The sequence below is a fragment of the Drosophila albomicans genome, chromosome X (assembly GCF_009650485.2).
Source record: "Drosophila albomicans strain 15112-1751.03 chromosome X, ASM965048v2, whole genome shotgun sequence".
Classification (NCBI taxonomy): domain Eukaryota; kingdom Metazoa; phylum Arthropoda; class Insecta; order Diptera; family Drosophilidae; genus Drosophila; species Drosophila albomicans.
In genome coordinates this window covers 29,881,910-29,895,711 of record NC_047627.2, presented here as the reverse complement: position 1 = coordinate 29,895,711, position 13,802 = coordinate 29,881,910, and the positions used below count along the sequence as shown (strand labels likewise).

General features: G+C 36.5%; 1 protein-coding gene and 1 long non-coding RNA gene across 3 annotated transcripts in view; one reads left to right on the top strand and one right to left on the bottom strand.

Annotated features, from left to right (window-relative positions):
- Window positions 1-5,256, top strand: part of LOC117578310 (uncharacterized) — a 56,601-nt gene extending 51,345 nt beyond the window's left edge. Inside the window, exon 5 of the long non-coding RNA XR_004573369.2 lies at window positions 5,197-5,256. This is a non-coding gene — a long non-coding RNA (uncharacterized LOC117578310). The remainder of the gene's footprint in view (window positions 1-5,196) is intronic.
- The window catches only part of LOC117578311 (dorsal-ventral patterning protein Sog), a 46,333-nt gene that overhangs the window by 7,829 nt on the left and 24,702 nt on the right, over window positions 1-13,802 (bottom strand). For both annotated transcript variants that reach the window (XM_034263759.2, XM_052007464.1), the window contains 2 exons: window positions 9,031-9,140; window positions 4,779-4,911 (listed from right to left, as the gene is read on the bottom strand). In XM_034263759.2, coding sequence (XP_034119650.1) covers window positions 4,779-4,911; window positions 9,031-9,140 — 243 coding nt within the window. The remainder of the gene's footprint in view (window positions 1-4,778; window positions 4,912-9,030; window positions 9,141-13,802) is intronic.

Genomic DNA, 13,802 nt, shown 5'->3' with positions numbered 1-13,802 from the left:
AGTCTCAGTCTTGGTCTTCGGTGTTTTTTTTTTTTTTTTTTTTGTATTTTCTGTAAGCCAAGATAAATGAGTTTTGGTGCGCACAAAGACGACGACACGTTGCCCATCATGACAACCACGAGAAACGCACAACGAGCAACGGACAGAAATACAGACGGACGGACGGACGGACGGACAGACAGACAGACAGACAGACAGACAGACAGACAGACAGACAGACGGACAGTCAGCTGGACGTTTGGACAGAAGCCGACAAAGCCAGTGGAAAAGACAAACGACACCTTCGTTCGGCATTGAGTCAACGCTTTGGTATGTGGCTGGCTTCCCCCCTCACCACTAACCCTTACCCCTGCCCCTTACCCTTCCCCTCGCTCCCCACAGTCCTCAACTGAAATCAGAATCTTCAAATCTTCAAATCTTGCAGCTCATTAACAAAAAGTTGGAAAGTGTTTTTTTTAGTAGTTCTTCGCTCTAATGAAACGAGCTCTACAGCTGCTTAAAAGTAAGCCAAGTGTTTTTTTTTTTCTCTTGACTGGGGGTGTGGCCTAAGAGGCGGGGCGAGGAAGAAGAAGAAGGCGAAGGCGAGAGGAAGCGTTGCTAGTTGATGATGACTAAAGACTTAAAGAGTTTTGGTTGGGATCAAATTGAGCTTAGAGTGTGAGATAAAGAGGTGATCTTTCTTTTCTTATCTGAAGTATTATATTTTTTGCATTGCAAAACTTTCTTCTTTTTTAAATATTAAATTTTGCATTATGAAATAATCTTGAAATATAAAAGTGGTATGTAAAAATTAATATAATAATACATATCAATATTGGGAAAGATTTCTTGAGAACACTTTTGAAATTAAAAGAAGAATTTTAGCTCAATTTGGAATATAATATTATAATATTATATATAATATAATATATTATATTATAGCTTGAAACTCAAAACAGCAAATTTTGCGACATAAAATACAAAGTTGTTGGTGTAGAAAAGAGAAGCTTTTATCAATGCACTTTTGCAAGCAAAGCTGAAGATCTTTTGTATGATGATCACTTAAGTGTATGTGTGTGTGTGTGAGAGTAAGAGATCACACACACACACACACACATATACAGAGCTCAAACTACCTGAAGACAGCGTTTTGTGAGCAGTTTGAGTTTTGTTGTTTCGATCTTTTTTTTGTTTTTTTTTTTTAATAGACAGTTCCGTTTTGATGTCCGAACGATAAAGTTGAAATTTTTATGGCCCAGAGGCAACTATGGAGTGAGCGAGAGGGTCGAAGGTAGATAAAGATAGCTATAAGCAGATAAGAGTCAAACAGGGACTCACGCCTCTTTGATAATCATCTTTGATACGTTTTTTTTTTTTTTTTTTGGGCAATCCTTTGAGTTTGAGTGTGTGGCTGGTGGCTACAATGTTGGAATGTTGGGAATGTTCTCTTGGCCTGGGGTTAGGCCATAAAATGCTCTAAAAAGGAAACGCATTGACCACAAAAGATGTCATCAACTTGAATTGTCTGCGATGCGCCAACGTCTCTCTCTTTCTTAATGGATCCCAAAACGAATCGAATCGAAAAGAGGCAAAAATGAGAGGAAACGATTGCAGACATCGATTGACATTGCCAAGAGACATTAACTTTTATTGTCTCTACCTGGCAAATGTTTTCCCCCCTCTCCACCTCTCCCCCGTTCCTCTCTTCCCTCTCTCTTCCTTGTCTTTCCATCTTCAAATCGATATCTTGGTCGATCTGTGGACCGCCCGCTGTTAGCGGCGGCAAATGAGATAATTTAATAAGCGTTAAAATGCTCGAGTTATGTCATTATAAAAAAAGAAAGAAAAATACAGAGAAAGAGAGAAGCCACAAAGAAGCGACGAAAAAATGCATAAATTAATGCTGAGAGAAACGAGATGTGGCAAGAAGAAGCAACAAACATTTTGCTGCCTCGGCTCTGCCCCCAAAAATGGGCATTTAACGTTGGTGCAATTTTTGCAGAGCGAGTTGCAAGTTGCTTCACTAAACTTGGCTATACATAAATATGTGCGCATGTGTGTCTGTGTGTGTGTGTGGTAGATGCAACAGCGGCAGCCGTGGCATGCACCAAGTTAGGCTAAAAAATAGAAATAACTTTGGTAAATCAAAAGCAGCTCGTTGCCTGTTTTCTGTTGTTGCTGCTCGCAAATATTTTTACAATAGCTGCCACAGCGGCGGCGAGCCATGTGGCAGGGGCATGTGGCAGGCAAGCCAAGTTGGGGCCGCGCCCGTGCCTTCTAACTATTTATGGCAAACGAGTTGCAACCAAGTCGAAGTCGAAGTCGATGCTGAAGCTGCTGTTGCCATTTTTTTTTTTTTTTTGCTTTTTTTTTGACGTGGCAGCCGCAATTTGTGGCAACTTGGCCAACTTGGAATAAAAGTGAAATCTTCAGCGAGAGACAGCGAGAGAGTGCTAGAGAGAGAGAGAGAAAGAGAGAGGGAGAGAAGGAGAAAGAGACAGGGATAGGGGCATCCAATTGGGGACGACCAAAGGTCAACGGCTTTGCATAAGCAAATGAAATATTGCCGCAAAACGGAAACTAATGATGTGCTGCCAGCTTGCTTGCAACTTGCTGCAAGTCGTTGTGGCAGTTGCAACCAGTTTCGAGCAGCAGCAGCAGCAACAGCAGCTTCAGCTTCAGCTTCATGCCACACAGCGGCAAAGCGGCTGACTGGAATTTTCAGCCAGCACTCGCCTGATTATGTGAAAAATGTCACACACACACACTCACACACACACACACACTAGCGACGACTTTCCTCATAAGTTTTTTGCTGCTTTTCTAATTATGAATTCAATCCATGCAGAAAATTAGCAAAAGCCAAAGAATTGCCCAGTGATTCAGTGCGATCGCTGCATATTGAACTTCAACTTCAGCAGCAAGCTGCATTTGGCGTTGCCACCTGGACGGATTTAGGGTTGCCAAGCACGCCAAAGAATGGGGAAACAATGTATTAAGTGGTTAATTTGGCTTGCTTATAACTTAATCGAGATAAGCTGAAGAAACTTGACTTTGGCGTTGCCACTTAGGCAGTTTTAGGGTTGTCGAGCACACAAAAAAAAGGAAAAATATGTACAGAGTTGCAAATTTGACTTGTTTATAACTTAATTGAGTTAAGCTAAAGAAGCTTTAATTTGGCGTTGCCACCTGGACGGATTTAGGGTTGCCAAGCATACCAGAAAAAGGAAAAATATGTATAGAGTTGCAAATTTGACTTGTTTATAACTTAATCGAGTTAAGCTGAAGAAGCTTTAATTTGGCGTTGCCACCTGGACGGATTGAGGGTTGCCAAGCATACCAGAAAAAAGGAAAAATATGTATAGAGTTGCAAATTCGACTTGTTTATAACTTAATCGAGTTAAGCTGAAGAAGCTTTAATTTGGCGTTGCCACCTGGACGGATTGAGGGTTGCCAAGCATACCAGAAAAAGGAAAAATATGTACAGAGTTGCAAATTCGACTTGTTTATAACTTAATCGAGTTAAGCTGAAGAAACTTTGATTTGGCGTTGCCACCTGGACGGATTTAGGGTTGCCAAGTACATGAAATAGAGTTGCCAGCTGTTGCCAAAGTACTTGAAAACAAATTGAAAGCTTTATAAATGTATTTTTTTGTGAATTTGAAACTTGTTGCTTGCTCTCAGGGTTGCCATCTGTGGTTTATTTTGAGTAATGATCTGATTGTTGACAGCCAAAAAACAACATTTTAATGGCATGGCACGTGTGTGTTCCCAATGGGATCAGCGCGGCCGAAAACAGATGAAATTCTGTTGGAATAGTCGAAGAATGCGCTCAATGCCAACATCATCATCAACATGAAAATTTGAAAGAAAAGTCCGAGTCCCAGTTCCCCGAATAGTAATAATAATAATAATATTATTAATCACAATACACCAGCATACAACGAAATGAAACGAAACGGACGATCATAAGTTGTGCGATATAAAATAAATCGGAGCAGACGACACCGAACACGACGAAACATGCAAAAAAGTCGACGAATAAATAAATGCAAAAAACACACAACAAAAAAAAAAAAGTCAAATAACATACATCAAGCGACAGACTGTGAGAAAAAGCCAAAGAGAGAGAGAGAGAGAGAGAGAGGGAGAAACGTTTTGGGGAAGGAAAGGTGATCTATATGTATGGAGATCGAAATATGTTGTTTGGGGGTAGGCGACAAAAAGAAAACAAAAATGGAGGGGAAAAAAACACAGCGAAATGGCATAAAAAAGAATTATAAATTGCGTAGCGTTGACCTTCATTTCGGTCCAAGTAATTTTTCATAAACAATTTACGCGTTTCGTTGCGGTGCGATTCATACTCGAACTATCTGCATATATACAATATATATCACAGATATATATGCTCTATATATACATTGGACATTATGTGATCTGAGCAAAAAAGAGCAAAAAAAAAAAAAAAAGTGTTGTACAGCTGCCGTGGATGCTACGCTTAATTATTCATAGATACACAGCATATATATCTACTATATAGATTGAGTTCAACAGAATTCTTTACAAGCAACAAGCAACACCAAGTCATATCATTTTTATAGCCTGTCTGATAATCCAATTGTATATGTTTTTGATATTTTTTATGATGCTTAACAAACAATTGCATGTGTCAAAATATTGAGATATTTTCCTAATTTATAATCCCCGAGACTCTCTGATTGCTTTTGACGCGTTGATGACGCATCTCGATGGCATGAGAAAGTATATATAATCGTATATAATATGTCTTCTTGACTTACCGTTACGATCTCCGGGACAAGTCTTACAGCATTTGCCGGGCAATGAGATGGGATCATCGCATTTAGCTGGCGGACACTCGTTCTTAATGTTGCGACATTGCACACGTGCAACAATGCGTCGCTTCTTCGGTATCTGCAAAAGCAAAAAAAAAAAAAAAGAAAAAGAAAACATTTATTAGCAACAACAAAAAAAAGAAAACATTTTTGTATATAATATCTCATTAGTTATGCTGAGTGGATGAGCCAATGTGTCACTTCTGTCTGTCCCGATGCCCATTACTGTATATTTTATTTATTTTTTTATTCACTTTTTATATAATTTCTGTAGCCGCAAAATTAATTAGCGCTGCCATTCCAACACACACACGTTTAAACTTTTCTATGCTCTCATACCCTGTCATTTTATATGCCATTGCAGCTCAAACTGACCGAGTGAACTCAGCATCGGTTGATGCTAACTAACTGGAATTTGCTTGGTAAGTTCATGTTTGATAATAATTTGCTAATTTTTACATTATTCCTTGACATTTTTGTGTATTTTCGAAGTTACCTAACTTTTGACTCACGAGAGTTACATTGCTTATGTTTCGTATATAGTTATTATAATGTATGCTTTAAGAGTTCTCAAAATTTCAGCTACTTTCGCCAAGTTTTACAGGGTATCTGGGTGTTCTATACTACACACTTTTGTCTAGTTTAGAGTTAGCGCTGCTTTAATTTTAGAACTAAATCAAATTGCGATTTTCTTAATATAAATATATGAATATATTTATAATTTTCTATATCATTCCATTTTATTTTATTTTTTGTCGCGTCCGTTTTTGTTTTTTTTTTTGTGTTAATTCATTTCAGATCTCTGGTTGGTTGGTCGAAACTGGACTGACTGAGAGTGTTGTGTCGTTGTCTTTTTGATGTTTATATGAATTCATTTTTATTGGCCTGCCAACGTTGTTGCTTTTAACGATGGCATATCAGTTCTTAAGTCTTACAGCAAAACAGACAGACAGACGAAGAGAAGAGGAAGAGGAAGAGAAACAGAACAGAACAGAAGGCGAAGGCGAAGGCAGCACAGCTATCATTTTATGATGTGCTCGTTTATAAGTCTTGCAGCCACATAAATTATAATTAATTAATACAAAACTGACTTTTATGCAATGGCCAAATGACCAAATGACCAAATGCCCAGTGGCTGGACAGGTCCATTAAATCGCGAATCGCGAATCGAGTCGAAGAAACTGCGACTAACTGACGATCATTTCGTTCCCTCTCTCCTCTCTCTCTTCAAAAGAAGAGCACTCAAGTGGAGGACAGAAGACAGCTCTTCAATTAGCTCGACAATTTGCAAAAGAGAGAGAAAAGTTAATAACCAAAAGTACAACTGCTCAAATTAAAACATAAATAAAACCAACTCATTAAACAACTTAACAACGCAAATGCTCGACGCTTTAACAACTTTACGAGTTGTCTGTGTTCACTCATTATTTAGATACGAATGTTAGAGGCAGGATTGAATGGGAGTTTATAGATTTAAAGATGGTTTTTTCGTGAAGCGATTTCAGTTAATAAATAGTTAGATATCAGAGCATTGAATAAGAAAGAGTGTGCTCGAATAAATGCAAGACACTGCGTTATTATTCATAAAATATACCAAATTAATATACCGAAAATATAGTAAAATATACAAAAGGCTATATTTGGTACTTAAAATATACTATAGTATGGTAAAATATACCAAATTGTCAGACCAGGCAACTGAGTCTTAGTTTTTTCTTAAATAATTTCTACTTCTCTTCTGACGGACGGACAGTCGAACATGGCTATATAGTATCGGTTGTTAATGACTGATTAGGAATATATATATTTACTTTATAGATCAGCAAAAATCGATGTATCTTAAAAATATTTAATTAAAGTCTGCTTAAAGACCTAGAAGAGTTCCTTGAAATGTTTCAAATGGATGTGTAATTTAATAAGTATGTAAAAAGGACAATTCCAAATATCGAAATGTCTCAAAAATCTGATTGAAGTCTACATAAAGAACTAAACGAGTTCTTTCAAAATGGATGCAATTAATTTGTAGGATTCTAAGCAAATCGAAATATCTTAAAAATGTGATTGAAATCTGTTCAAAGATCTTAAAGAGTTCTTTGGAAAATGGATGAAATGAATGTGTGATTCAATAAGGATTCAAAATATCGAAATATCTAAAGAATCTGATTGAATTAATATGAGTTCATTCAAAATGAATTTGTAGTGTAGTAAGAAAATTAAATAGGAAAGATTCTAAATATCGAAATATCTCAAAAATCTGATCAAAGTCTGCTCAAAAAACTAAAAGAGTTCTTTCAAAATAAATCAAATAAATTTGTACTTTTATAAAGAAGATTCTAAATATCGCAACATCTCAAATATCTGATTGAAGTCTGAAGCCAACTGTTTGGCTATATCATCAGTATTTGTACGATCTGAAGATACATATATTGTTGTACTTGTGGGGCTTTTATTTTTTGTTTTTGGGCTTGTGTCTGTCTGGGTCGTCTGGTCGATGGCAGACGCACAATGACAACAACAACAACAACAACAACAATAAGAAGACTTTATGGCGTCAATTAATATTCGGGGCCTGCTTATATATATATATATGATATATAGAGTATGAAAGAGAGAGAGAGAGTGGGGAGAATAATATATATTTGATGTGTATAAATTGGGTTGTTGTTTTTGTTATTTTTACACACACAAGTTTGACATTTTCAATGCTGTTTTTTCGATTTTTTTCGATTTTTTGTGGGTCGACGTAATTGCAAAAACAAAAAAAAATTCGCTTTAAACAACAATTCAATCAACAACAACCACAACAATAAATGGGAAGGAAAACGCAATTTTCAATTTGTTTTTGGCAAAGGTTTGGTATTTGGTTTCTTCGCATTCGCATTCGGATTCTACGTAGATACTAAGTATCTATTATAGTACATCATCTGTGTGTGTGTGTGTGTGTGTGTGTGTATAGAGTATACGATTCGTCGTTGTTGTCGCATTCGCCATTATAAAAAGAGCTTTAAAATCAATATTAATCATGCGTAAAAATGCCATAAATTATGCGCCTCTTCTTTGCCTTCCATTGCCACGTTTTGGCCCCAACTTAAGCGAAAATACATTTTTCGCCAATAATTTTTCCTATTTTCCTTTCTTCATAGTATTTTTGGCAACGTTGTGTGTGTGTGTGTGTGTTGCTTGTGTTGTGTTCTATCTGTCTTGTCGCTTGTAGCAAATGTCGGCAGTCATTAGTCAATTAGTTGGCCGCCTATCAGCGCAGACTTGACTTAATTTGTTCAGTCAGCCGTCGCACAATAAAAAAAAGAGAGATACAAAAGTATCTCGCTAAATGAATAACGCATATCTATATGCAATAGTTGTTGTTGCAACAAGTTCTCATTTTAAAATTACTGAAAGCTTTACTAAAAGCTGCTGAAAGTTGCGCAAAAAAAAAGAAGATACAAAAGTATCTCGAAAATGAGTAACTTAAATCTATATGTTGATGTTGTTGCAGTTATTAAGCAGCAAGTTTTAATTGAAAAACTGCTGAAAGCTCTACTCAAAAGCTGCTGAAAGTTTCACAAAAAAATACATACAAAAGTATCTAAAAAAAAACTACTAAAAGCTCTACTTAAAGCTGTTGAAAGTTTCACAAACACACAACTAAATACTTTCAGCAAACTTCTTACTTCTTTGTTGCTGAAAGTTGCTGAAAGCTCACTAAAACCAATTGACTTATTTTGCTTCTTTGAACATTGCTTTAAAACTCCCACAATTTCATTTTGTGCTGCATTTAAAAGCAGTTGAAAGCTTTGACAAAAGATGATGAAATCTTACTGACAATTGAGCTGGCTAAACTAGATACTTGAACATTAATCTAAAGCTCTTACAATTCGATTTTTGCAGCTTAAAGCTTTGACACGAGTTGATTAAATGTCACTTAAAGTTGCGCTGGCTAAACTAAATACTTTACACCTTTGAACATTGCTGTTAAACTGCTAAAATTTGAGTTTGAATTTGATCGAAAGCTTTGCCAAAACTTTCAGCAGCTTTCTCGCTGTATTTTGTTTCATTAAAAACCCGTTGAAAGCTTTGATAAGTTGCTAGAAGCGGATTGAAATCTTCCTAGCTAAAGCTTCTGAAAGCTCACTCATTAAGTGTTGTTCCCTCTTAAACTTAACTCAAATACAAATACAAATAAAAAGCTTTGACTTACCGCAACGCATTCGCATTTGATGCAATACATGACACCAAAAGGAGGCCCAAGATCCGCATACCAAGTGGAGCCCAATTCACGAAGAACTTTGCCAAATTGACATTCGGTTACTGCAAAGAAAAGATGGAAAAAAAAAATATAAAATTAATTTAAAATCAAACAAAAAGCAAATAGAGTTTGTCTATATGAATTAAATTGCATTGCATCAATTGCCAGTTGTTGTTGTTGCTCTCTGGCTATAAAAGTCCATTTGTCTAAATATAAAATTTTATGGTTTTTTTTTTGTTGTTGAAAATGCTGGCGCCAGAGTTAATTGCATTTGCCCATATAAATGAAATTTAGTCAATGTCAATGCGAGTATGGGAATGGAAAAGTTAAGAGGGAGAGGGGGAGAGGAAGGTGGAAGGAGACTACGTATTGCAACATGTTGCCAAGCGGCAGCAACAAATGTTGCTAGCTGGCGCCACATTCAAATATCGTTTCCGGCAGCCAGCGTTTTTACAATTTTACAAATGAAACAGAAAAAAAAAAAAAATGTGGCGCCAGCAAGTGTCAAGTTGTTAGCAGGGGTGAGGGGAGGGGAGGGGAGGGAGAAGGGGGGGGGGGCAAGATTTGACTTTTAGACTCAATTTCATTAGCGGCATTTTGTGTTTTATTGTTGTTGTTGTTGCTGCTGTTCGGTGTTGTTAATTGGATGGCATTTTGTGTGGCGCTGTTATTTGGTATGCAAATCGGGCAAAAGCGCGTTAAATTATTAATATATTTTAATTACCAGGCGCACACAGTCTCTCGTCTCTCCAAAAAATTACAAATGCTAAAACTTTAAACTCTTTGGCGCCACACATCAGCCATAAAAAAACACAACGAGCGCGCAAAAAAACGAAAAAAAAAAACACAACAAAAACCAAATAGAAACATTCAAAATACTTGATAGAAATTCCCAAATAAACGACGGCGGGCTGCACGACTAAAGAATACCGCGTAAGAGTGTGAAAATAAATTCCGAAGCAGAAAAAAATGGCTTTAATTCAGCTTTTTTCAAGCTAATTTGCCAAAGTCACGACTAAAAAATACATCTTTAAAGCTCAAAAGTAAATTCTAAAATGAAACAGAAAAATAGCTAAAGAAAGAAACGAATTCTAGGCTTTTAATTTGGCTGTTTTCAAGCTAAATTGCTAATTATGTAATTTCTTTATTTTTTTTTTTGCTAATTTTGCAATTGCTGGACTAAAAAATACTCTGCAAATGTTTAAAAGCGAATTCCAAAATGGAAAATGAACAAAATGGCTTTTAATTTGGCTCTTTTCAAGCTATATTGCTAATTATGTAATTTCTTTGTTTTTATTTTTTTTGCTAATTTTGCAATTGCTGTACTAAAAAAAAGCGAATTCCAAAATGGAAAATGAACAAAATGGCTTTTAATTTGGCTCTTTTCAAGCTAAATTGCTACATTTTGCAAGAATACTGCGTAAAAGTTGGCAAATAAATTCCAAAATGTAATATATAAAAATAGCTAAAGAAAGCAATGATTTCTATGCCATGGATTTGGCTTTTTTCAAGCTAAATTGCTAGCTAATATGCCGCCGCAATCGATCGTCGAGGGTATTAAGTGGAATAGTTAAAATCGATGGCAATGAATGGGGCGTAAATATCAGCGCGTATTTTTTTTTTTGCTTGCTTGCTTGCTTGATGGATTGTTTTGTTGCTTTTGCTTCTGCTTCTTGCAGTTGCTCAACTTTTGGCGTTATCATTGAAAAGCAACGCTGGCAGAAACTGGGCTACAACTGATTAACTAAAACACACACAAAAAAAAAAAAAAATCACCGAAAAAACAAAACCAATAAACTAAACTAAAAAAAAAATATATAAAAGAAGAAAAAAGGCAGCAACAAGAAATCAACTATCTAAGCAGAGAAAAAAAATGAAAACAACGCCCAGGCAAACATCAGAGCAACAACGAAACAACCTCAGCAGTGACAACAACAACAACAACAACAACAGCGGCAACCTTAGCCGAACAAGCAGGGGCGGCATTGCCCGACATGGCGTATACGTGATAAGTGGCGCTAACGACGCGCGACGTTTATCAAGTGGCGGTCTTATTATAATTTGTTGTTGTTGTTGTTGTTGTTGTTGCTTTCATTGGCGCCAGTTTTATTTGCGTGCGAAAATAAAGAAACACAATTTAAATGCAAGCAACAACAATAGAAATTTAATCAGCGAGAAGAGAGACAACGGAATCGCCTTTGATACAAGCTGCCGATTTACGCGCAATAGATTTATAAATATTTATGTGTCTCCTCTCCTCTCACTCACTCTCTTATATACATACATATAAGAGTCGCCAAAAATGTTAAATATGTATTAAGTATTTTTCTATCATTCTTTTTTTTTTGTTGGGTTTCCACTTATATAATTGCACTCGCTGCGTTGGCAACAAAATGCTGCTAAGCTTTACAGCATTTAAATGTTGGCAACACTTCATAGTAAATGTTGGCAACATTGGCATCACAAAAGTTGCCAAGCTTTACAGCACAAAACACAAAAGTTGCTAAGCTTTGCAGCACTACGAATGTTGCCAGGCATCAAATGTTTGCATTGGCGCTGCGTGCGTTGGCAGCAAATGTTGCCAAGCTTTACAGCTACAAATGTTGCTTGCTGCCAACGTCGCTGCCGACGTCGCTGCTTCCGTTTGCAGCAGCTGTGCAGCCAATAACATTGCGAGTTTTGCCTTCTGCTTCTGCTTTTGCTTTTGCAATGTTAACGCAGTCTCTCGCTCTTCCTCTTCCTGTTTGCTGTTTGCTGTTGTTGTTTGCCGTTTTGCCGAACCCGCCCCTCATTTCCGTTGATCGTTGATCGTTGAGTCGAGAGCCAACAAACTCATCAGCAACTAAAAGCCAGCTGTTAATTATGCACTGATCGATCTATCGCTCTTTATTTGTCCATGCAAAAAGCATCGACTATATGTATATATGTATGTATTTTATGTATTTGCTGCATTTTGTCTAGACTTGATTTGATTTATGGCTTAGCTTATAGTATTCTTTGTGTTTTGATTTTGGCATTTGGCAAAGCAAAGAAATCATTTCCAGACTGAATTTACTGTTTGTGCCAAATTCATTCATCGATGCACAACGTAACAATAATGCCAAAAATGCGGGGCGTGGCACTCCCTCTTGCTCTCTCTCTCTCTCTTGTATACAAGTGCATTCAGAGAGCGTCACAGAGAGAGAGAGAGAGAGAGAAGAGGAGACGTGTGTTATTTATAATTTGCATTTCAGACGCAAGATCTACAAATAAATTTACGCCTTTTTGTTCGCATTGCTGTTTTATTTTTGGCAGTGCATTGACACACACACACACACACACAAGCAACAAATTAAGGCTGCAGCAATTAAAGAAGCTGAAGAAAAGCTTCCACTCTACTAAGAAAATGTGCTTAAAGCTTTGTAAAACAACTGAAATTACTTAAAATACTTCCTAAAGCTGCTTAATAGCCGAAAGTTGCTTAAAGCTATTCAAGCAACTGAAAGTGCAGCTTAAAAAGTAACTTAAAGCTTAGCAAAAGTTTTACTTCTAAAAACTGCTTAATATCATAAAGTTGCTTAAAGCTTGTCAAAGCAACTAAATGCAATTAATGAATTAATTGAATTATTAAAAATTTGCTAAAACTATTTTGAAAGCAACTGAAAGCTTAACGAAAACAGTTGAAGCACTGATTTCATTGCAAACTTAGCAAAGCTCTTGAAGCACCAACTTCATGTTAAGCAACTCGCCAGCTTAACAAAGTTTAATCGATCCACTAAGTTCATGGATATAAAAGTAGAACTAAATAATAAGTTTGGAAAAGCTCAACACACTGAGAACAGAATATGAAATAAGCACCCAGTATAAGCTACACATTTTGTAATGTTGCGTTAAGCCAAAGCTCAAGTTTCGTTTAAGCAAAAGCTCAGCCAAACATATTCGTGGATATGTAAGTGTACTTGAGTACTAAGAAATTTTGGGAAAATGCAACACACTAAGAACACACTGCGAAGAAAGCTACAGGCTACGTTTTAGCTAAAGCTTCTTTAAGTCAAAACTCAAGTTTTGCTTAAGAAAAAGCTCAGCCAAACATATTTGTTGATATAAAAGAACAATTGAGTAATAATAAGAATGAGAATAGACTGCGAAGAAAGCTACAGGCTACGTTTTAGCTAAAGCTTCTTTAAGTCAAAGCTCAAGTTTTGCTTAAGCAAAAGCTCAGCCAACCATATTTGTGGATATATAAGTGCACTTGAGTAATAATAATTTTGGGAAAATGCAACACACTAAGAACAGACTGCGCAGAAAGCTACAGGCTACGTTTTAGCTAAAGCTTCTTTAAGCCAAAGCTCAAGTTTTGCTTAAGCAAAAGCTCAGCCAACCATATTTGTGGATATAAAAGAACAATTGAGTAATAATAAGAAAAATAATAGACTGCGAAGAAAGCTACAGGCAACGTTTTAGCTAAAGCTTCTTTAATCTAAAGCTCAAGTTTTGCTTAAGAAAAAGCTCATCCCAAAATATTTGAATTGAGCAATGTGCAATTTTGGGTTGGTTACGTGGTAACAACAGAGACAATATGTGCTTGCAACACATGTGTGTGTGTGTGTATGTCTGTGTGTGTATGTGTGTGTGTGTGTGCAACAAACAAACAAACAGATGAAAAGCAGTCGCACAATGTGCTAATTACAGTCAAAAGGCAGCGACAGGCATTTCAACTTCTAATAAACATCGCCAACACGTGG